This window comes from Tupaia chinensis, unplaced genomic scaffold (assembly GCF_000334495.1).
Source record: "Tupaia chinensis unplaced genomic scaffold, TupChi_1.0 Scaffold000355_1, whole genome shotgun sequence".
NCBI classification, from domain to species: Eukaryota; Metazoa; Chordata; class Mammalia; order Scandentia; family Tupaiidae; genus Tupaia; species Tupaia belangeri.
Window position 1 is genome coordinate 10,906,305 of NW_006159850.1, and position 22,013 is coordinate 10,928,317.

General features: G+C 41.2%; 1 protein-coding gene across 1 annotated transcript in view; it reads left to right on the top strand.

Annotated features, from left to right (window-relative positions):
- ADAMTS18 (ADAM metallopeptidase with thrombospondin type 1 motif 18) overlaps positions 1-22,013 on the top strand; it is a 175,278-nt gene that overhangs the window by 112,027 nt on the left and 41,238 nt on the right. The window contains exons 10-14 of the mRNA XM_027773447.1: positions 4,241-4,389; positions 13,180-13,352; positions 17,608-17,738; positions 18,769-18,892; positions 19,876-20,120. Of these exons, the coding sequence (XP_027629248.1) occupies positions 4,241-4,389; positions 13,180-13,352; positions 17,608-17,738; positions 18,769-18,892; positions 19,876-20,120 (822 nt within the window). The remainder of the gene's footprint in view (positions 1-4,240; positions 4,390-13,179; positions 13,353-17,607; positions 17,739-18,768; positions 18,893-19,875; positions 20,121-22,013) is intronic.

Genomic DNA, 22,013 nt, shown 5'->3' on the forward strand with positions numbered 1-22,013 from the left:
AAAAAAAAAAAAAAAAAGAAAGAAAAAATTAAAAAAAACCTGTCCCCCAATGCCTCTGCTCCCCACCCCACTCCACCCCACCTCACCCCACCCCAGCCCACTCCACCCAACCTCACCTCACCCCACCGAACCTGTCATTGAGCTTCTGACATAGATTCCTGTCACTTCTGGTAACTTCCCTATAGAAGGATAAGAGACCTTCCACTCGAGCTTGTAATGTAAAGTCTTTTTGCTAATGAGCATCTTCAGTCTTAAGAACCATCTCCACTATGGAAATTACAGGAAACCTCTGTGTTTAGAATGAAGAATTCTTATGGATTAGTTTCTGTTTTTCTTCCCCTCTCCCAGTACAGTCTGGAGGGAAAGGGCCCTTTGAGTACCTGTAAAAGGTTCAGATTTGGAGAGTTCATTTGAAAGACTATGAGAGAAGGGTGCTGAATGGTGAGAGGGGATGCAGTCGTGCAGGCTGTCCTTCTCTGTTCCTGGCTCTCTCAAAGCTGCACCATCCTGTGTAGAAGAATTGGCCCAACTGGGAGATGTAGGGGGCATGAGACTCTGGGGAGACAGAGGTGAATAAAATTCAGTCCTAGCCCTTGAAGAATTTAGAGACCAGTAGGAAAATGTACACAGAAACTAGGAACTTTCATTCTTCTTTAAGCACTAGTTGTTATCAAGGCCAGGGTGAATGAGAAATAAACCTTACTATACACTTAGAATTATCTCCAATCACTGCCGGACCAGGCGAGGCCATTGACAGACCTTCAGTTGAAGCTCTTTAGTTGGATGGGAGAAGGGGAGACTTTTCAGAGAGGCCAACGATGCAGGTAAAGACATAGATGCACCCGAGGGCATTGAGTAAGTGCTGGCTGATACTTACCAAAGTACTGATTTATAGCTCTTAAAACATTTGTCATTTTTAACTCTTTTTTGTTTAATGAAATTAAACTCCTTACAAATTGAGGTATGTGATATTTTTCATCAAATGTACTAGTCTGAGGAAACCCCTGCTCCGGATGCTCACTGAAAATGTGAATAGAAATATTCTAGCTGTGATGATATGAAACAAGGGATTCATTGAATAAAGTGTAAACACTGTTCAAGGCAATTTTATTTTGAAATATCAAATTTTAGAACTTCCAACTTGAGGATGAATGGGTATTTCTTTTTCCATTGAAAAAGTAATGACATTAAGTCCACAAATAGATATATAAGAAAGACTAGTATAATGAATAGGGAAACCAGTGATGTATGGCACAGGTGTAAGGTTGATTACATAAATACGCAAGTTAATCTAAGTTCAATGCTAGTTTGTTTTGTCACTAGTAACAGAATTACCCAAATCTGGGTAATTTGTAGAAATACAGGTTTATGAGGTCATGGTTTGAGGGTCCAAGGTTCAATGGCCACATATAGTTAGGGTCTTTTGGCTGGTGGATAAGATGGTGGGGGGCAGGAGCAGAGGAGAGAACATATCTCTGTCTCATTCCCTCTCCTTATCAAGGTAGCTGAACTCAGTCATAGTGCCTCACCGTGCTGCCTAACCACTTCCTAAAGGACTCTCCTTTTAACACCATAGTCAAAATAAGTCTCCACCCTCTCGAAATCATCACCAAATTTAAACACATGAGTTTATGAGAGACACATGCAAACCATGGCACATGAGCGCTAAAATGCCCCTGATTTAGACCTCAGCAAACAACATGAGAAAAAGGAAATCAGAAGTTAGAAACATTCATGTCCTGATACCACCCACGACCTCTCCACTAATTTGAAACCTCAGGCTATAGGTAATTTCTTGGGGAAAGCTGTCAACTAGAAGGTTACCCTCAGGAGAAAGTGTCCTGGTAAATTCCATCCATCTCCTGATACAAGAATTATTATCTATCATCCAGTGAAGACCGCATTTTCCTATGTGGTCTTCTGATACTTCCTTTACCAGGACATGTGATTGGCTGTCTATTAGGATTGCTATCACCACGCGAGGGCCACGCCCGGTGGCTCACTTATTCTTTATCTGGCACGTCTGACCCAGAGTAGCAGATGTTCAGTGTTTAGTTTGTTTCTTTGTAACTAGAACCCAATTGTATCCTTCCCCTTCCTTCTCCAGTCTCTTGCTCTTCAGCAATACTATTATTATGGATACTCAGTAAAAATGTGAGGCTGGGAAACCCACATCATTTTAGCTAGAGATAAGCCTGCAAGGAGCAAAAGGTTTGTGCAGGCTGTCGATGCAAAGATATTGGCCCAATTTTACGGCCTTTCATTTGAAATTAGAAGCAGTGCAAAAAAAAAAAATGTATGTATCGACAAAACTTTATGGGTGCATATTTTATATTAATATTTTATAAGTAAAACTTTATACAAGAGGACTTCTAAAGTTCATGGAAAATTGAATTAAAGTACAAGTGTATTTTGGCTCAAAAATTTTGAAATCCTTACATTGTTTTTTCATACCATGCATTTTTCATGGACTTCTTGAAAACCCCTTACATATGCCAATATATACGCTGACTTACACTGAAAAGAGACAATCTGTCAGTAGCCTAACCTAGTGCTAGGAGAGTATTAACATAAAGTCAAATTAATGAAATGATTGGAAGGGATCTAAAGGCATCTACAAAAACGCAATTAGATTAGAATGAAGAAAGACTGGTCAATAATTTGCTCTCGGTGAGAATCCGAATGTGTTCTGTATAGGTACTTTGACCACTGAGTTAAATCCAGTCCCTCTTACTTGTGTAGCTATTTTGGGAACTGTGCCTCTGAGGAAATTAGTTGGTAATTGTTTGCTTAATTTATTACATCTAGAAAATACTTATTAACTCCCAAGTGCTCTGCAAGGGATATATGTGATACTGCACGCTGAAGTTTTCCCCACCATTTTTGGCACGTAGAAACAATTCAATCAATTGTAGCTGCTTTGCTACTGCTGCCACTGTTGATCTTGCTACTGTTGCTATTGTTGGCTATTGTCATTGTGTTATTTTGTCTCAGTCACTGAGTTTAGTTCAGTGAAATCCTTGTGGTTCCTGATAGGGAAGATACCGGCTTTTGGTGGACAAAATCCTCAAATGACCGATTGCTTTTCCCTCAGAAGTTCTCAGCAATGTTCTATGATTTCATGTAAACTCCAAAATGGCGATTAACCCAGGGAAAAGGAAAAATTAAAAACAGAAGAATTAATCAGTACCTGGCAAGAATTTGCAGAAAGCAAGCAATATCCTAACTTAGACAAAGTGCACTCACAGCCACACCACACGATAAACAGCCATGAAGCCAAATGTATCACGGGGGAGAAGTGAAGATTTGAAAGTCAAACAACCTTCCCATAATTCTGTAACCGAACCCTCGCTTCTTGGTAAAACCTGGCGTGGTTCAAACCCCAGCCCTTTGGATCTAATTGCAGAGGCTTTTAGGAAAGTCTGCAGTTATGCTAAGTCATGCAGAACTTGCTCATAATAAAAGCACCACAGGAAAAAAAAAAAAAAAAAAAAAAAAGCTACCAGAGGCTAAGGCAGCCCCCAAGGAGAGAGATGACCAGCAAAGCCTGGAATTTGTTACAAAGGAGAATGAAATGCAAAGGTTAGAACAGGAACAGCACTTACCCGCGACTGTGCGGCTCACCAGCAACGAAAGCTCATGCATCAAAGACACTGAAAGAACTCACAAGTCAGCAGAGGTCTGCAGGGGGGACCTTTATATACAGGCGAAAGGATGGGGGAGTTATCCAAAGAGCCCAAATGCTGCAGACTGGAGGTTACTCAGTTCCATAAGAAATGCCCTATAACGAAGGCTCAGAATAAACAAAACTAATGTATGTATAATTGCCTCTGTTTCTGTGATAAAAGAATCATTCAAGACAGTAAATTCTGTATTCGTACCATAAAAACCGTTTCTCCTTGAGCGAATGATTGAACTACCCTCTAAGCAACATCGGTTCTAAGTACAAACGGAGGGCCATGCTAATTCTGTCCTGCCGCTTCCTTGGCTGCCCAGTGGGATTTTATCCCATCAGCACCCCCCTCCCAGTCCACAACCCATGTCGTCTGCAGCTTGTTGGGGGGAGGTGGCACCTCTCTTAACTGGGCGCTAATAAGGCACAGCACAGACGAGTCTCCCGAGTGGTCCCGGCTCTGCCTTTCTGCTAGCACTCCTGGTTTCCCATTACTGTGCAGGTGTGTGCATCTCGGTGCTCCTCCGTGGGCTCTGACAGGAACCGTGTACCCTGTTCTTTTCACAGTGGTGTCGGCAGGGCCAGTGCGTAAAGTTTGGAGAGCTGGGACCCCGGCCCATCCATGGCCAGTGGTCTGCCTGGTCGAAGTGGTCAGAATGTTCCCGGACCTGTGGAGGAGGGGTCAAGTATCAGGAGAGACACTGCAACAACCCCAAGTAAGGTTCCCGCGGGCAGGCCGTCTTCGAGAGGCCTTACCCTGCAGCCTGCAGCGCGCTGATTTGAAATGTGGTTTTCTTTCCCCTGGTTGATGGCAATCACCCAGGGTCTTGGCATTTGCACACAAAGAGGTCTGTTGGGAAGAGACTAAAAACCCACAGAGAAGTCATGCTGTGTGTGAACATGATAATCAAGGAGTCCAGTAATCATCGTAGCTACTTTCTTAAACTCGGGCTATCAGGTCACACGAGCAAATGCTTGCCACATTGTAGAGCAGAGGAGCTTGCCCGCTGGAAGGTGTGTGTCTCTCAGACTGGCGAGCTGGAGGAAGTAGGCTGGTTTTTGCCTTGCAGGAAGTACACCCACCCATGGTGACAGATCTGCCTGACTTTTTGAGAAACCAGAAATATTAAAATAATAAAAAAGTGTGTGACATCTTCCAGTTTTAAAATAGTGACAATAAGTTCCGTTTTCTTGAGAAATCAAGGCAGAAAGTCAGTGTGAGAGCTAATGAGATTATCTATGGATTGAACTTAGCCCGTGGACACCCGTGGGCTCTGGTCTAGTCATTCTGGACCCTGAACTGCTTCTGGGCTCTGTGAAAAGGAAGGTGGATTTCTGTTCCTTTCTAGGCTCCAAGCCCTACATGAAACATGTATGAGATACTTATTTCCTGCCTGGCGTGGTGATGTACAAGCTTGGGGAAGGTCGCTTGAACTCAGAGCTTGGGTTTATGTGTGAAATGGAAACCTTGATACCCACTTCAGGCAGTTGGGGTTGATAAGATCTTGCACCTGCAGAATGGCTGATAGACTGTGAACAGCCAGGGAGGGTGCAGAGAAAGGTTCCCGGGTCCTGGGGGTTTTCATTGCCCTCCTGCCAAGCTCATCAGGAGGGTGTGGTTGCAGAGGGTCAGCCCTCAGAGCAGCAGGAGTGGCTGAGCAGCACGGATAATGGATTTCCAGAAGGACTTGCTTTCATGGTTGTTCCTTTGCAATGAGAATGTTGTATAGTGGTTTATGGTAACAGTGCAGTGTAGCTTGGTCACTAGGGGTAAGCAGTGTTCTCCATACAAGAGTTATTTTCTTTGGCCATTTATTTATTTAGTCATGGGGGGGGGATGTTGGAGAAATCACCCCTATGGGCATGGTCACACCTCAATCTTTTCTTCACTCCTCTCTCTCGAGATTTTGAGCACACGCATGTGCACATCTGGTGTGTTTTTATCAAGCCACCAAGTCTGGGAGTTGAACTGCCCAGTCAGCCATGTGAAATTCCATCCACCTTAACTACCATGCCACCTGCTGACCCTTGGCTTTACTTTGATGTTAATAAATTAAGAGCCTTCATACTTAAAAAAAGAAACAAGAAGAGATGGAGAGAGCGGAGTGTATGGGAACTTGGAAGGAGATAGTGGGCTGTTGGAGGAGAGCGGACTCAATTTTACAACCCAGTTTGATCGTGGGCCTAGGACAGAGCTTCTGAACAGGGACTCTGAAGGCTGACCACCTGCTCCACACCCTAGCCCGGCCACTTCTCGCTGACCATAGCCATAAAGTTGGGATGATGATAGTCCCTACACTCGTGAAATTTTTATTTGTAAAGTACTTTTTTTATTTATTATCATCATCATCTTGTTCGTATTACATTGGATTGCATATAACTTTACAGAGTATTACATTGCTTTTTCAAAAGGGATTGCCATGCGTGTCAGTCCATACAGACATTAATCTCCCCACTTCATCATTCAATATCTTTTCATTGTTTTTTTCCGATCACTTTTTAAAAGGGCCTGACATGTTGTAAGCATTGTATAAATGTTTTGTAAACTGAGAATTAAAATAACTAATGAAACTAGTGGAAAATAACATCTTAAATGAGACAAATGGCATTTCATCTGAGTCAATAGTCTGCTGAATAAAAAGGCTATTTTCCCTCCGAAGTGTAAGGGAGGATCTGGAAAGATTGACCATGACTCATTAGGGGCCACTTGGCGTATCTCAGGCTAACCTGGTGCTTCTCAGTTCCTGCACTGTACTCTGCTGTAGGTCTTCCCCCCACATTGCAGAACATTTAACATCTCCAGCCTCAGTCACTACCTGCCAGTACGATCACTCTCTCTCTCCATCCCCCCAATTGTGACAATCAAAACTGTCTCCGGAGCCAGCCTTGTAGCGCAGTGTTCGTTAAAGGAACGAGATCCCAGATGGCTGACTGTGGCCCTCGTGCCTTGGAAAATTCTACAATCATGTACGCAAGTATGTCCAAAATCCTGATCGGAAGGAGACATGGAGGAAAAAAGATTACAGTGTGGAGCCGGCTGGAGGCATGGTGGTTAAGGTTGTTGGACCCCACCTGGCCAACTGTACGCTTCACATCCCAGACCTGGTGGCTTGAAGAACACACCAGGCTCTTACGCATGGAAGTCCAAAATGCCTAAAAGAGAGGGAGTACTTTCTCTTTCTCCCTCTCCACCTCTCCAGTGAGCACACACAGCCTTGAGCAAATTTTAAAAAGACAGATATGTATCTCTATATATTTACATGTGTGTGTGTGTGTGTGGCCATTTTCTCTCTTCCTCCAGCAAGCAAATGCACTCCCTGATAATTACAAAAACGATGAAGACTTCAGAGATCGTCAAAAGTTCTGTAGGGGCAAAATCACCTCTAATTGAGACTCACTGGTCTAATGAGGCCTGGTAGCTGGGTACAATTGGCTTGTGAAGCATTTGCAGTTTATTCTAGGCTATTAAAACCACCCTCCTGGTACTTTAAAGGGAGTCCAGGCCTTGGGTAGAATTCTTAAATCATTATATTGCTTTGTTTTTGAAGCATATTTCATGGATCTGTTTTTTATACCTCACAACATTTTACAATCTCACTATTTTCCCAAGAAAGAAATAGATTCCTAATTTACTAGCTCCTCTGGTCAAATGCATGAATGACACCCCTCAGGTTTAAATGAAAATCTCTCCCGTGTCTGTGAGATTAAGAGAACTCATTATCATAAAGCATTGTTCATGGAAATGTAATTTTAGAGATGCCTAATAAAATAATCACTAAATTATTTCCACTTGGTACAGCTTTGCCACTTTAAGCAAGATTAAAGGTAATCAGGACACTTTATGCACGAAGTCACCAGTAAAACCTGTTGAAGAGAGGCTATCCCAAGACAACTGAATTAATTGTTTTCTCGCAGTTCTTATTTCACTTCGTTGCAGTAGAGTGGTGTTTTGGTTTTCTGTTTCGAGGGGCTGATTTCTCTCTTGCTCCAGTTTAAGCATTTGGTTCTGTTCACATCACTCATCTGAGAAGTGGTGTGAGGTTTCTATTTCACATAATGATGTTTTTCCCAGAGCAGATTTTGTTTCATAAAAAATGAATTATTTCTGGCTGATTTATGGACTTATCCAACTTTTGAGCTTTAAAAGAGTTTAAAGGTTATCTGGTTCTGGAATAGCCAAGGCCAGGCACATGGGGCCTGTTTCTTCCCATGTGAGGTGGACATTTTTAGTGGATTGAAGTCCTGTTTCCTACTGATCCCTGCTAGGCCTCAGAAACCTTCTCAAAACACTTCTCCAGTCATTTGCTCCCAATCAGATTAGAAACAACATGTGGGAGGAAACGTGTTGTCCAATCCAGTTACTGAATGGATGGGCAAAGGGGCAGCAGGGGTAGGAGGAGGCCCCGTTGACAGATGTGGGTTGGCATGGTTACCTTGCTCAGGCCCGCACAGTCAGACCAGGACCCCATGGTCTTATTCCTTTGACATTTTTTTTTTTCCTGGTTCATCATCGATTAAGTTATCACACCATAAGGGAATGTCAAATTCCTATAACCCTGTTCAAGAAAATTATCAGTGATGTGCTAAGGTATTCTAGAACTTTCCTAAAACATAGGACCTTTTTGAGAAAGAATGACATAATGCTTGTTCTGATGCAATTTAGCAAATGGAGTTAGGAGGTAATTATGGCTACCAAATAGTCATTGAGTCAAATCTACTTTTTCAATGAGTTTAGTTTCCAATTGATTGTCAGAGTCATTTGACATAGTTTAAAAAACACTAATTTCTAGATCTTCTATGTCATATATTCTTACTGAGAAAATGTGTGAAGGCACCTAGGGATTGAATTTATCATCTCTACATAAATAATCTATGTTTTAGTCTAAGGTCCTGAAATTATGCTAATGATCAGTCAACCAACTAACATTGTAACCCTTTATAGGCAAGATTTGATAGAGTATGCAGATACAAATGCAGATATAATTTATACTAGTCTAACGCAGGAACAAATCATGTGCTTAGATTTGTTATCCATTCCTTTTTTTCTTTTTCCTTTTCTTTTCTTTTTTCTTTTCTTTTCTTCTCCCTCCCTCCTTCCCTCCCTCCCTCCCTCTCTGTCTCTTTCTTTCTTTCTTTCATCATAAAGACCCTAACACACTGAAGTATATCATGGTAGAGTGTTCTGTCACTTTATCTTAGCAGTCACATTTAGAACACAAGAAAATGTGGCTGTGACGGGACCAACAGTTAGCGTAATGGCTATGTCGCTGGACTCCCACATAGTCGACCGCGGTTCGAGTCCCGGACCCGGTGGCTTAAACTCATGCCAGGCGCGTGTGCGTGTGTGCCCAAGTTCCTGAGAGGAGAATGGAGGAGAAGGGATTGTGGTGTGGCCATGCCCCCTGGGAGGTGATTTCTCGCTTTCTGTCTCTCTGTCTCTGTCTGGCGAGCGCACGCGCCCTATAGCAAAAACCTCTCCAAAAAAAAAAAAAAAGAAGTGGCTGTGAATGAAGATTGGACAGAAAAGCCCCCGATTTTGCTAGTCATTACTTTTGATGACTCTTGCCATATCCTATAATGGACGATGAAATGTATTGGTATGTAAAAAACATACAGTACTCAGCAGTATGAACACTTAATACACAAGTATAAAGCACTTTAAAACAGTTAGAATTTACTTCTACTAACTCGGACGGAGATACTGCCTTAAATTACTTACAAGCATGGTACAGACTGAGCATCCCTCATCTGAAAATCCAAAATTTGAAATGTTCCAAGCTTTTGTAAAAGGCAGATGGTGTGGCAGTTACATTTGCCGGACTCCCATTTGGCTCTCTGCAGTTCAGGTCCCGGACGCAGTGGCTTGAAAATCTCGCCAGGCACGTGTTTATGCGTGGTCAAGATCCCAGGGCGAGAAGGGATGACAGCATGGCCATCCCCCTGGGGGTAATTTCTCACTTTCTCCCTCACTGTCTCCCTCTCTGACAAGTACACACACCCTAAGGCAAAAATCCTCTTTTTTTTTTTTATATATATATAAAAAGGTATTTCTTTCATGACAGAGAAAAACAGAGGCAGAGAAATAGAGACCTCCTACAGATTTTCACACCATGATCTATCCCCCATCTAACTCAAGTCAGATCGTGGCACATGTATGTGTGCTGGGCATACTTGGGAAGATGCCAGGATGCGAACCCAGAACCCTTCCCATGTGGGTCCAGTGGCACCACCCTCTGATCACTGAAACTTTTTTTTTTAATTAAAGAAATTTTTTAGAAACTTTGTGAGTGCCAATGTATAGAAAAATTCCATACCTAACCTTATGGGACAGATAACAGGCAAAATACTACAATATAAAAATACATAAAACTACATTCAGGTGATGCGTACAAGGTGTATATGAAAGATACAGAAATGAGTTTTATATTTACACTTGGGCCGTACCCCCAAGATAGCTCATGTAGATGCAAATATTGCAAAATCTAAGAATATCCAAAATCTGAAACAGTTCTCATTCCAGGCATTTCAGATAAGGGATACTCAACCTGTACAGTTAATTGTCTAAACTGTCCCCATTTTACAGATAAGGAGGGTAAATAAAATTGAAGTAAACTGGGAAGAATCAGAATATTTTTATTTCTTTATTTAGAGAGACTTTTGCTATAGGGCATGTGTGCTCGCCAGAGAGACAGAAAGCGAGAAATCAACCCTCAGGGGGAGGGGGGTGGCCAAACCACAGTTCCTTCTCCTCCATTCTCCTCTTGGGATTTTGGGCATGCACGCACACATGCCCAGCATGAGTTTTAAGCCGCCACATCCAAGACTCGAATAGTGGCTGACTACTTGGGAGTTCAGTGACATAACATTATCCCATCTGCTAGGCCCTATTTTATTTATTTATTTTTTGCTGAGAGGTTTTTTTTTTTTTTTTTTTTTTGCTATAAGGTGTGTACACTCCCACCAGAGAGACAGAGAGACAAACAGAAAGCAAGAAATCATCCCACATGGGGAATGGCCACACTGCAATCCCTTCTCCATTCTCCTCTTGGGATCTTGGGCATGCACACACACTTGCCTAGTGTGAATTTTAAGCCACCAGGTCTGAGACCCGAACTGCAGTGAACAACATGGGAGTCCAGAGATGTAATCATTATGCCACCCGCCGGTCCCAAGAATCAGAATATTTCAATTGAGGTCTGTCTCATGGTAAAAGGCTAGCTCCCTAACCATTGTACTTACTTCCCCCACCTTCCCTGTCCTGACTCCTATCACTAACTCCATTAAATGAAGGCATATTTGTGCAGGCAAAGAACCCTGGACAAAGCTGAGGAATTTGAGGTTCTGTCTAGAGACAGAATAGAGCTCAACCTTCATTTGGCCAGTTTGTGAGGTCTGACCACCATTTTCACCTCTACAAAACCAGGGGACGGCTATATGAGTTTGGAGAGCTTTTCCGTGTCACTAGTTCTGTGAGTCACAAAAGTAGGACTTTGTGGTCCTCTTTCACTTCATTAAATATAAATAGTCCAAAGGAGGATTATTTGTTAAATCTCTGCAAGTCTTAAATTGGCAAATTAGTTTTCAGAATGCCTTGTAAAGATGACCAGGAATGCTGAGACTGTGACACGGCCCTTTATTGTTTCTGTACGTGCTTTTTAGATCATCATTTAGAAAGTCTTCAGGGATCTGAGCTAGCAGGATAGCTGATGCATATTTCGGTGGTTGCTCTAGAATGTTACAAAATAGCATAAACAATCTCACTCTGGCAGTGAGACATTTCCTGTTGAATCCATTTTAGCAAGCAGTTACAGGAGGACTGGACAGACTGCCGAAGCACATCCAGCACTGTTTTATAGCATACTCATGCTTCCTAAAGGGACAAGGAATTGTAATTCACATGCATTTAGTAACCTGCAGCTCCCTTTCATGTTGCATGTTGGTTTCAAATTTTTATATGAGATGATCCACAGTTGAGCTTTAGCCTTCAGAGGAAACAGCGAAAGGGGAGGAATGAGAAGAGCAGTGGTGGCCTTGTGCACAGAGTGAACTGGATAAGATGACGCTGGTGGTTTTCAAGGTGATTCCTTTATATGACTTTCTGGTTTTTGCAGATCTGGCTCTGCCGGCTAAGATCTTAAAGAGCTTACCATTAGATCGTAATTATTCATGTCCTAATGAGATTCCCTGCTCTCAACATCCATTTCCCATTGTGCTTGGCAAGAAAAAGGCAGACCACCTGCAAAGTTATGAAACAATTATACTGGTAAAAACAAAGGAATATTGTCCTTCAGAGTTTACAATCAATTAGAATAAAACACCTGGGGCCAGCAGGTGGCATGTGGTTAAGACACTGGACTCACATGACCAAAAGCAGTTCAAGTCCTGGGCAGGTAGCCTAAAAATCACATATGAGTTCACATCCAAAATTCGGATAGGAGCATGGAAGAGAAGAGATTGTGGTGTGGCCATCCCCTTGGGGTATGATTTCTCACTCTCTCATTCTGTCTGGTGAGTGCACAGCCCCATGACAAAAACCACAAAAGAATGAAGCACACAAGAGTCAGACAGTAATCCGAATATCAGCTCAAGGACCAGCAAAGCTGGGTTTGAGAGCGTGGCAAATGGGACCTCTGTTCCTTCTCAGTGTGATGACCACCTACATGGTAGCAGGTGCACGGAACCGTGCAGGAAGATGTAGAAGAGAGTGTGAAGAAATGAGAGCAAAGCTGGAAGCGAAGGTTGCATTTGAGTGTGAAAGAGTTTTAGGTGCCAACATGCAGGGCATGTTGTATGCCGTACACAAGCACACGTATACATTAGTAAGAACAGTTATGTGTATTTACAGATGTCCCTAACATATGAGGTGATAGAGTGAGTGCCAAGAATGTCTTTGATAGTCTTAAGAAAATTACCAGAATATATTGGGCTGTTGGAAAAGTTGTGACATAGTTTTCTCTGTAAAAATATGCAACCTTGGGACCAGTGGGTGGTATAGTGGTTAAGGCGCTGGACACTCCCACATGGCCAATCAGGGTTTGAGTCCTGAATCTGGTGGCTTGCTTTCTCACTTCTTATCTCTCTCAGTCTCACTCTCTGTCTCTCTCTGGTCAAATTAAAAACTAAGTGAATGAATAAATTAAAAAATAAAATAAATAATTATTAAAAAAAGAAAAAATTTTTAAAAATGCAACCTAATAAAATTGCATCCAATATGGCAAATACCGTCGTTCTTACATGCCAATTCCAATTGAATAGTCACCTAAGGGTATGTTGAAAGCTGTTCTGAGGCCATGTCAGGCTTAGGAGGAAAATAATCCTGATTGATTAGTCATGTCTGCTATGCAAGCATGGATGTGGCAGTTGTACGCTATGTATTTCCATTCCTGTGGTGGACTTTACAATTTATGTATTGTGCCAGCAGTCATTTTGATGGTCTTTCTTATAACATGTGACCGATTATGAGCCCTTTTACCAGTAGCATTAAAGTTATTTAATTTTGTTTTTAGGCCTCAATATGGTGGCAAGTTCTGCCCAGGTTCCAGTCGTGTTTATCAGCTCTGCAACATTAACCCTTGTAATGAAAACAGCTTGGATTTTCGAGCCCAGCAGTGTGCAGAATATAACAGCAAACCTTTCCGTGGATGGTTCTACCAGTGGAAACCCTATACCAAAGTGGAAGGTAATTTAGTCTCTACGTTACTCAGATAAATATATCTTTGTGGATAGTAATGTGAATGAATGACACAGAAGTTTCTGCCTATAAAAAAATGTCAGTGTTTATCTTATTCCTCAGACCTCTCCTGGTCCAGGCTTTCAGGTCCCATAGATTTTGTTTATTATTCTACACTTTTTTTTTATAAGACATCCCTTGTCTTCCACATCTGCAAACCCACGGGTTCATGTGTTTGGAATGTACTTGCATTTTTAAACTTACCTTTGACATTTCAGCAGTTAAGTCCCACAGGGAGGTTAATTGAAATTGGTATGAATTGTCCAGACCAAAAACTCATGAAACCATATACGCCCCATAGAGACACCGTACTCGGTAAGTGACAGGTCAGATGATTGCATACATGGAGAGGCCTGTTTGTAGAGTGTACGTGTGTGCACACACATACAACCCTGAATGATAAAAAGTCACCTTGATTCTAGGTTTTTAGTACTTATTGTAACGTAAAACTATGACTTCCGTTCTACTTTTTCAATTTGTTTTGATTGTGGCTACATGCTAGAACATTTGTTTCTACTATGAAAACTTAATGTAGTTTCTAAAGGCGAAAACACTTACCAAGTGAGCACTTAATGTAGTATCTAATACCTATGTAGAACAAGCTGGCATTGTTCCAGCGATTTCCTTTTTATTTCCATCCACTGTGATATATCCACATGCATCTATGCTCCTTGAAAAAAGATACCTGTGAGCCCCACCTGCATGTGTAAAGGATGGGAAGAGACAAAGGACGATCGATAGGATGTTCCTGTGCAAACATTCAGAACAGACCTCTATCATCAGCTATCATAAGGGAAGCAGTGTAATTAGAGATATCATTATATTAGGTCATCAGAAAAGTCATGATGTATTTTTCTGTTTTTCTGTGCAAAAATGCATTCTGACTTTCCCAATAACCCAATAATAAGTGGAGCCTCTGGATCAAAGGAAAGGTAGTAGGACTTGGCTTGGTCCTCACTGATCTGTGTGTGGATGATGACCATGGAAAGTCATGGAGAGACAGACACAAACTCTGAAAAAGCTGTGTCTTAAGAGGTAAAGAGGGACCTGTAGAGGTTCACTATAGAAAGAAACGAGTTACATCCCAAAATTCAAAGAGCTATTGAATAGTAACCATTTTAGATTTGTTTGACATTGCTCCAGAGGACAGAATTCATTCGCAACTAAAATCCCACTGGCTGCATTACCTCTTTGGGGAAACCTTTCTTGCCAGCCTTTCTAAAACACTCTTCGTTCATGTCCTCCTCTGAATACTGTTCCCTGCCTTATTCTTCATAGCTCCAGTCAGCCACAAATGTACTTTTTATTATTATTTATCTATTATCTTTTTCTCTGTAAAAAGTTAGATTTCAGGGGCTGGCAGGTGGCATGCTGGTTAAGGGCACTAAACTCCCATATGGTTGACCGTGTTTCAAGTTCTGGACCTGGCAGCTTGCTTTCTCACTTTCTCACTTTCTCACTTTCTCTCTCTCTCTCTCTCTCTCTCTCTCTCTCGTCAAAATTTAAGAATAAATAAATAAATATAATAAATAAAGTTAAATAAGAAAGAATTCTTAAAAAAAAAAAAAAGATTCCACAAGGACCAAGTCTTTGTTCTCTTAAGTATGTCTGTGTCTCAAGTACCTAAGAATGATACTCGATGTATCTTTATTTAATAGTTGTAACTGTTGAGATTAATTAATAGTTATTAGCTATCCACAATGATCTCTTTGTAAGTAATAAATTCTCCATCACTAAGTAGTCACCCAGGAAAGACATTATACTGCGGGTTCCAGCTGACCTTTAGATAGAACAGTCACAGTTGCCTCCAGTCCCAGGATCTAAAGATGCGTTATCTCTTGGCTGTTTGCTCTTGTAATCCCATGTTCCTTTTAGATGGTTCTCCCCGCCTTCTTGCTGTCCCAGTTCAAGCACCTAGAACGAGCTTTCTAACGTTCAGATCTGCTCACTTCACGTCCCATCCAAACATTCTTCAAAGCTCCCACCGGCCGTGGAGTGAAGCTGAGTCCAGCTTTCCAGGCTGTTGGGCACTGACCTGTCTACCTTCATAGTCCCATCTCCCAACACACCTGTGCCTCTGTAACCAGCTCTGAAGGCGGCCTTCTTTCACACCTAAGACTCTGCTGTCTTTCCTTTCACTTCCTCTTCTGTGCTTTGCATCGATTTCTTGGATACTCATTGGCCTTTCTAGCATTATATCCTTCATTCAAATAGTGTATTTATGGGATCCAGATGGCAATGAAGTAGTAAAATGCCGTGTTCTGCAACTCAATCTCACATGCGAAGATTGACAGTTCAAGTACAGAGACCTCTTCGAGTACCCTGGAAACATGTGGGGCTGAAGCTGGGGGTGGATCACAGAGTCAGGATCTTGTTTCTGGGTGCTATCTTTGTCTTGCTCATGGAAGAAATAAAAAATAAATATTAAAGAAATTCGGTGTTTACGGAATCTGTTCTGTTGTCATCCTTTAAATAGATTCTATATTGAATATATTATGAGAAAATGAAACAAATAAGTTTTGCAACTGAAAATCCTTCTTTTTGGATTTAAAGTTTCTTCCCTAATTATATTGGCATTTTCACTAGGTAGTGAGCATGCAGCTCCATGTACTCCCTCAGTAGATGTTTAGCTCTCTGTGTAGGGGATGTTCTGCTAGAAGCATAGGAGAGTACACTGAGTAAAGCAGGCTTCTGCTTAGGATCTCACATCCCAGCAGACAGAGAAAAGTTAAGGCCTTCTAGATCCTTCATCTCCTTTTGACACTTATGTCAGAAAAGACTGACCAAGACTTGAAGGTCCCCTGCCATTCCTACAGTGTGAGAAGTAAACTTACTTATTTGTAGATGTAGACAGTCTTGATCCTACAGCAGTTAACCATTTTTCTTTTATCCCTCTGTGCTTCTAATGAACTGGTTCATAAACTTGCCCAGGAATCTATGCTGGAAAAAGTGAACGTTATAGAATTTGTGAATTCCTGGGACTGATACAAGAAAGACAACGAGTGTATGTCATCTAACTCTAACTCCCTCAAGAGCAAAAATTAGGAGACATTAAAATTCCTGTTAAACATAATTCTTAAGTGAGAGAGAAACTCTTAACCTATTCACATATCCTCATGTATGGACCATAACCATTTCTTTCATGTTTAAGTTTTGACTTTATGTTTTATTAAGGGGTTTTATGAAGCTATTTGCCAACTGTTTACATACTTGTTGTAATACTGTTGTTAAGGATCTCACTCAGCATCGCCTACACAAGGTCTCATGTGAGAAACAACATCGTCCAGAATTCCTGGCCAAGAAGAGCTCTTTCTGAGAAATTAGCATAGAAACTAGTTTCTGATAACATGAGCTCTATAAATAAAATACATACTCTGTTTTGTTTTGCCAGAGATACCACAATCTTCTCAGGGACTTAATGGTCAATGAAAGTTGCTTTTTTCGTCTGTAGGATTAGTTTATATGTGTCTGCTTCCTTTTGATTATATGATTTTTCTCTCTTTTTCTTTTACAAACATTACTAACCATATGCGGTTTTGTTTTGTTTTTGTTTTGTTTTATTTTGAAGTGCCTAAAATGGTTTCTCTTAACAGATTGAATAAATACCAAAGTAGTCCTAAATCCAGGTCATCAAACTATGGCCAAATATGACCTGGTTGTGGCTCTTTGTTTATAAATAATGTTTCTTTATAAATAGTGTTTTAATACCTCTTCTTTAATATGCTGTCAATGGCTGACTACAGAGCCTAGAAAACAGTTACTCTCTGGCAAAGCTAGCTACGTAACATGTGGCGACTAACACTAAGAATTAAAAAATATTTATCTCATGTATTAATATGAAAGCAGTTTTATATGAATTGTTAAATGGGATTCCTATTTTTAAAAGCCACATGCATACATGCTTATGTACAAGGGGTCCATAAAAAGTTTACAGAAAAGGTGTATTATATAAAAAAAATACTATTTATGAATTTCAAAATATTTTTGCACCCAAACAAAAAGACTTTAAGTCCATTTTCCCCGCAAACCTTCTGAAGTCCCCCACATGCATACCCGCATACACATATCCATGCAAAACTGCGCCTAAGTGTCCATTTTGACCACAGTAACTTTCTGAGTCAGTTAACTCATCCTCCTGGCAGCCATACCTTCTTCCTTACAGCTGCCTCTTGACTGTATCCTTGTTCGATCTCTTCACTTCTAGAGGAAGATCGATGTAAACTGTACTGCAAGGCTGAGAACTTTGAGTTTTTCTTTGCAATGTCCGGCAAAGTGAAAGACGGAACTCCTTGCTCCTCGAACAAAAAGGACGTTTGCATCGACGGCCTTTGTGAAGTAAGAGAGCACCTCTGCTTTGGGTGTATGGTCATGCTTGCATTTCCTCATGTGAAACATACACTGTGAGGAGCGTCACGAGAGATTCTCCCGGGGTGGCGTGGGAAAGGGGGCAGAATGCTCATCCTGGGTGTGAATACCGCCTCCTAATCCCTACTTGCTATCTGCAAGGCCTGCATCCTGTCATTTTAGCTTCTTTCACTCCGTTGTCACACGGAGAGCATGATATATCCGGCTTTACACGGTAGCTGCAAAAATTAAAGACCTATAATGTGCATTTGATTACTAAGTAAATTCACTGTATGATTGGAACCTCACCAGTATATTTTAAAAGAGTATTACTATTTATTTCCAGTTATTTGTTTCTCTTTGAGTATTAATTTGTCTTGAATTTAAAAAATAAATTATTTTGAATGGACTGGAGGGTGTTTACACTTGCTGGAGAGAGAGAAAGCACCCTGCCCCCATGGGACATAGTCACACTGCAATCTGTTCTCCATATCTCCCTCCCTTCAGGATCTTGAGCATGCATGCACAAGCACGTGGAGTGTTCACCAAGCCACCAGGTCTAGGACTTGAACGAGGCAGTTAGTTATGTGGGATCTAGACTGCTTAACCACCAGGCCACAAGCTGGCTCCAACTTTGTCTTTACTTTTAACTTGATTGCGAGCTCTTTGATCCTTTAAAGGTGGTGTGTGTGTGTGTGTGTGTGTGTGTGTGTGTGTGTATTGTCCAGCCATTTTTTGTTTCAGTCTTAGACCAGCCTGAACTAGCTCACTGAACTTAGTAGCAATGATGACTTTATATTCCAATTTACAGAAGAGTTTAAGTCTTAGATAAGTTATGCATCTAATAATAGCAGAGAAGGGATTTGAACCCCTATTTAGTCAAATTCAAGACTGGTTTTAACCATAAGCTCTTCTGCTTTCCTAACATTCAGTAGAAATAGAAGCCTAAGTATCTCTTATCTGTTCCTAGCCCCTGCATTCGCTGATCTTTGTTTTTCTCACTTTTTTTCTTTTGTCACAGCCAGTGGGATGTGATCATGAACTTGGCTCTAAAGCAGTTTTCGATGCTTGTGGTGTTTGCAAAGGTGACAATTCAACTTGCAAGTTTTATAAAGGCCTATACCTCAACCAGCACAAAGCAAATGGTAAGAGATGCTGTTGTTTCATTGGTATAACATTTCTGCTGTTGAACAAATGTGAGCCATGATAAAAGTACTTGAGCTTGGGGCCAACAGGTGGCGTGGTGGTTAAGGTGCTAGACTCACACATGGCTGACCATAACTTGAGTCCTGGACCTAGCAGCTTGAAAATACATCAGGTGCATGAGTGTGTGTGCCCAAAAACCCTAGGAAGAGAATGAAGTTCTCAGAGGGATTGCAGCATGGCCATTCACTTTGGGTGATTTTCAGTTTCCCTCTCACTGTGTCTCTGGCTCTCTCCAGTGAGCTCATATGCCCTAGGCAAAAACCTTTAAAAAAAATGAAAAAAACAGAAAAAAACTTTGGTTGGCTCTCCTGATATGCTGGTGGTAATGGCGAGAGTAAAGGAGGCTGGATGGTGGTTGTATGAGGTGTTTCATCTCGGAAATGTGTCAGATAAGTGCCTTCGTACTGTGCAGTTTTAATACACTGACCAGAGTTTCAGATGCCTTACATGCATTTGAAACTTGCAAAAATGTAGGTAATCTATGATTATATTGTGAAATGAATGTTTGAAACAATTATCTGTACCTCTTAGGTAAAATTAAACTTTTGAACCTGGTTTTCTGAATATCACTGTTGAGAATGCATGGCCCTAAGTTTCCCTTAGATAGGATGAAAAAATAAAAATAGTATATATTCTTGGATCTTGTGGCTTTTTGGTCTGGAGAGGAGTGTATCTGCTGTCTGAACAAACATGCTTGATAGGACTGCAGGAAAGAGACATACATTTTCTCTCTCTAATGCTCTTATCACTTGGAAAATGAAAGAGTTGACCACTTTTACTCCACAGAGTAGGATGAATGTCAGCTCATGATTCAAAAACCCCACTCTATAAAAATGGATGCTATCTTTTCTCTGGGAACTTCTGGTCACCGTTCTTCAATGGATGGTGTAGAATATTGAAATGTTCTATTCTTTTTGTTCAGAGTATTATCCGGTGGTGATTGTTCCAGCTGGGGCCCGGAGCATTGAGATTCAGGAACTGCAAGTATCCTCCAGTTACCTCGCTGTTCGAAGCCTCCGTCAAAAGTATTACCTCACTGGAGGCTGGAGCGTCGACTGGCCTGGGGAGTTCCCCTTCGCTGGGACCACGTTCGAATACCAGCGCTCCTTTAACCGCCCAGAACGTCTGTATGCACCAGGGCCCACAAATGAGACACTGGTCTTTGAAGTAAGCCCCCTTCTATTGATTCATTTCTCAGTGCACCTTGCTACCTTTTTAAGGATGACTCCAATTAAGCCAGCTTAGAGAACCATGATCCTTGCGGTTCACATTGGCTAACAGGTTAAATTTCAAACTATAAAAGAGGGAAAATAACAAATACATTTAAAATTTTTTTATCTACATTTAATCAGCATACACCTTTACAGTGTACAAAATTTTTTTCTAGCATGAGTGCAGTGTATGTCAGTCAAGTCAAAGATAGTATCATATACCTTATCATCTAAAGATTACTTTTCATCCGTATGTGTGTTAAGTGTTTTCATTCCCTGATACCCTCCCTCCCACCCTGTTACACACCCCTCATATATATTTTATATTACACACACACACACACACACACACACACTGTGGAATACTACTCAGCCATAAAAAGCAATGAGACACTAACATTTGATATTAAGTGGAGGAATATGGGAGATTTAATGCTAAGCAAAGCAAGTCAGATTGTGAGAGAGAGGCCTTGTATATCCCTGCTCATTGGATATAGAATGTCTGCACTCTATGGCAGAAATGGAAAGGTGGGAAGGTCCCACTGTGGATTGCAAATGGATTTTGAGGAAGAGAACAGGAATTCAGTGGGCTTCCAAGACAATGTTTGTTTTCATAGATGCAGCTTTTTACTATTATGCTTGACTTTTATGAACACCAAGGGATAGAGAAGGCATGTGTTTTAGAGTATTCCAGTTTATCCAAGTCTACATTTGAATAGTCCATTGCAGCTGCTCACACCCAGGTAGCCAGTGTAGGAGGCAGCATTGTATACCAGACACGGTGCCACCTTGAGTGTCAGTACTTCAGTGCAGCTAAATCACCAGAATTCTGTAGGTTGTCGTTTCCCCAGAGATACGAAAAAAGAATTAACGAGCAGTGATAAGGATAGTAAAAACAACCAACCTGTGAGCAGACATTTTTCCTCATTCTTCATTGTGTTTCTTTTTCCCATTTGTAAAATAATGCTGATTATTTGCTCTCACAGGCAAATGATTTCCGTCAGTTTACACAGAAATGGTATTGGCTGCCACTCACCAAACACACAATGAACATTCACTTTCATTAATTTGAACTTCAATGTCTTTTTAAAATTTATTTCTTTCTTCTATGAGTAAGAGCGCTGGCAAGCCCAGCAGGGTCTTGACACCTGTTTCAGCCAACCCCCGGTCATGGGCACATGTGTGCCTGGCACACGTCCTCAGGGAAGACTCTAGACACAAACCAGGAGCCTTCCATCTGGGTCAGCCTGATAGAGCACTGTGGTACTGCCACACCACTGTCTGTCTCCCAGCTTTAATTCGTTACCTGCAAATTTGAGAGAGAAAACTTAACCCACTATCTTGCCAGAAAAATAGGAATCAGATGTGAAGAAAGGTTAAAAGCTTGCCTGAGTCTCACAGTTAGGAAAATACAGTGCTGAACTGGAGTTCAAAGCATTTTCTTCTAAGAGTATGATACATATACTCAGTCCAGGCAGACTCATCTTCTCTTCTCAAATACAGGAAACATAAGATTTATGGAACTATGAGATTATGATGATCATCATGATTATCAAAGCTGTAATGTACTATTAAGTCATCAGGAAAGACGGCTTCTTTTTCTGTGTTTCTCTATGTAAAAATGTATCATGACTTTTCTGATGACCCAGTAATTATTTCTATGTTTAGACATTGAACTAATCCATTAATCCATTTCATGCAGTAGTTTATTAAATGCCTACAACCACCTTGTGAAGTCGGTACTGATAGTGAGTCCCCATTATTTGACTTATCTGAACCCTAAAAGAGATCGTGTTACATGTAAGTGGCAGGACTGAGGTTTGAACCGAAGTCTTTCGGAGCCACTGCC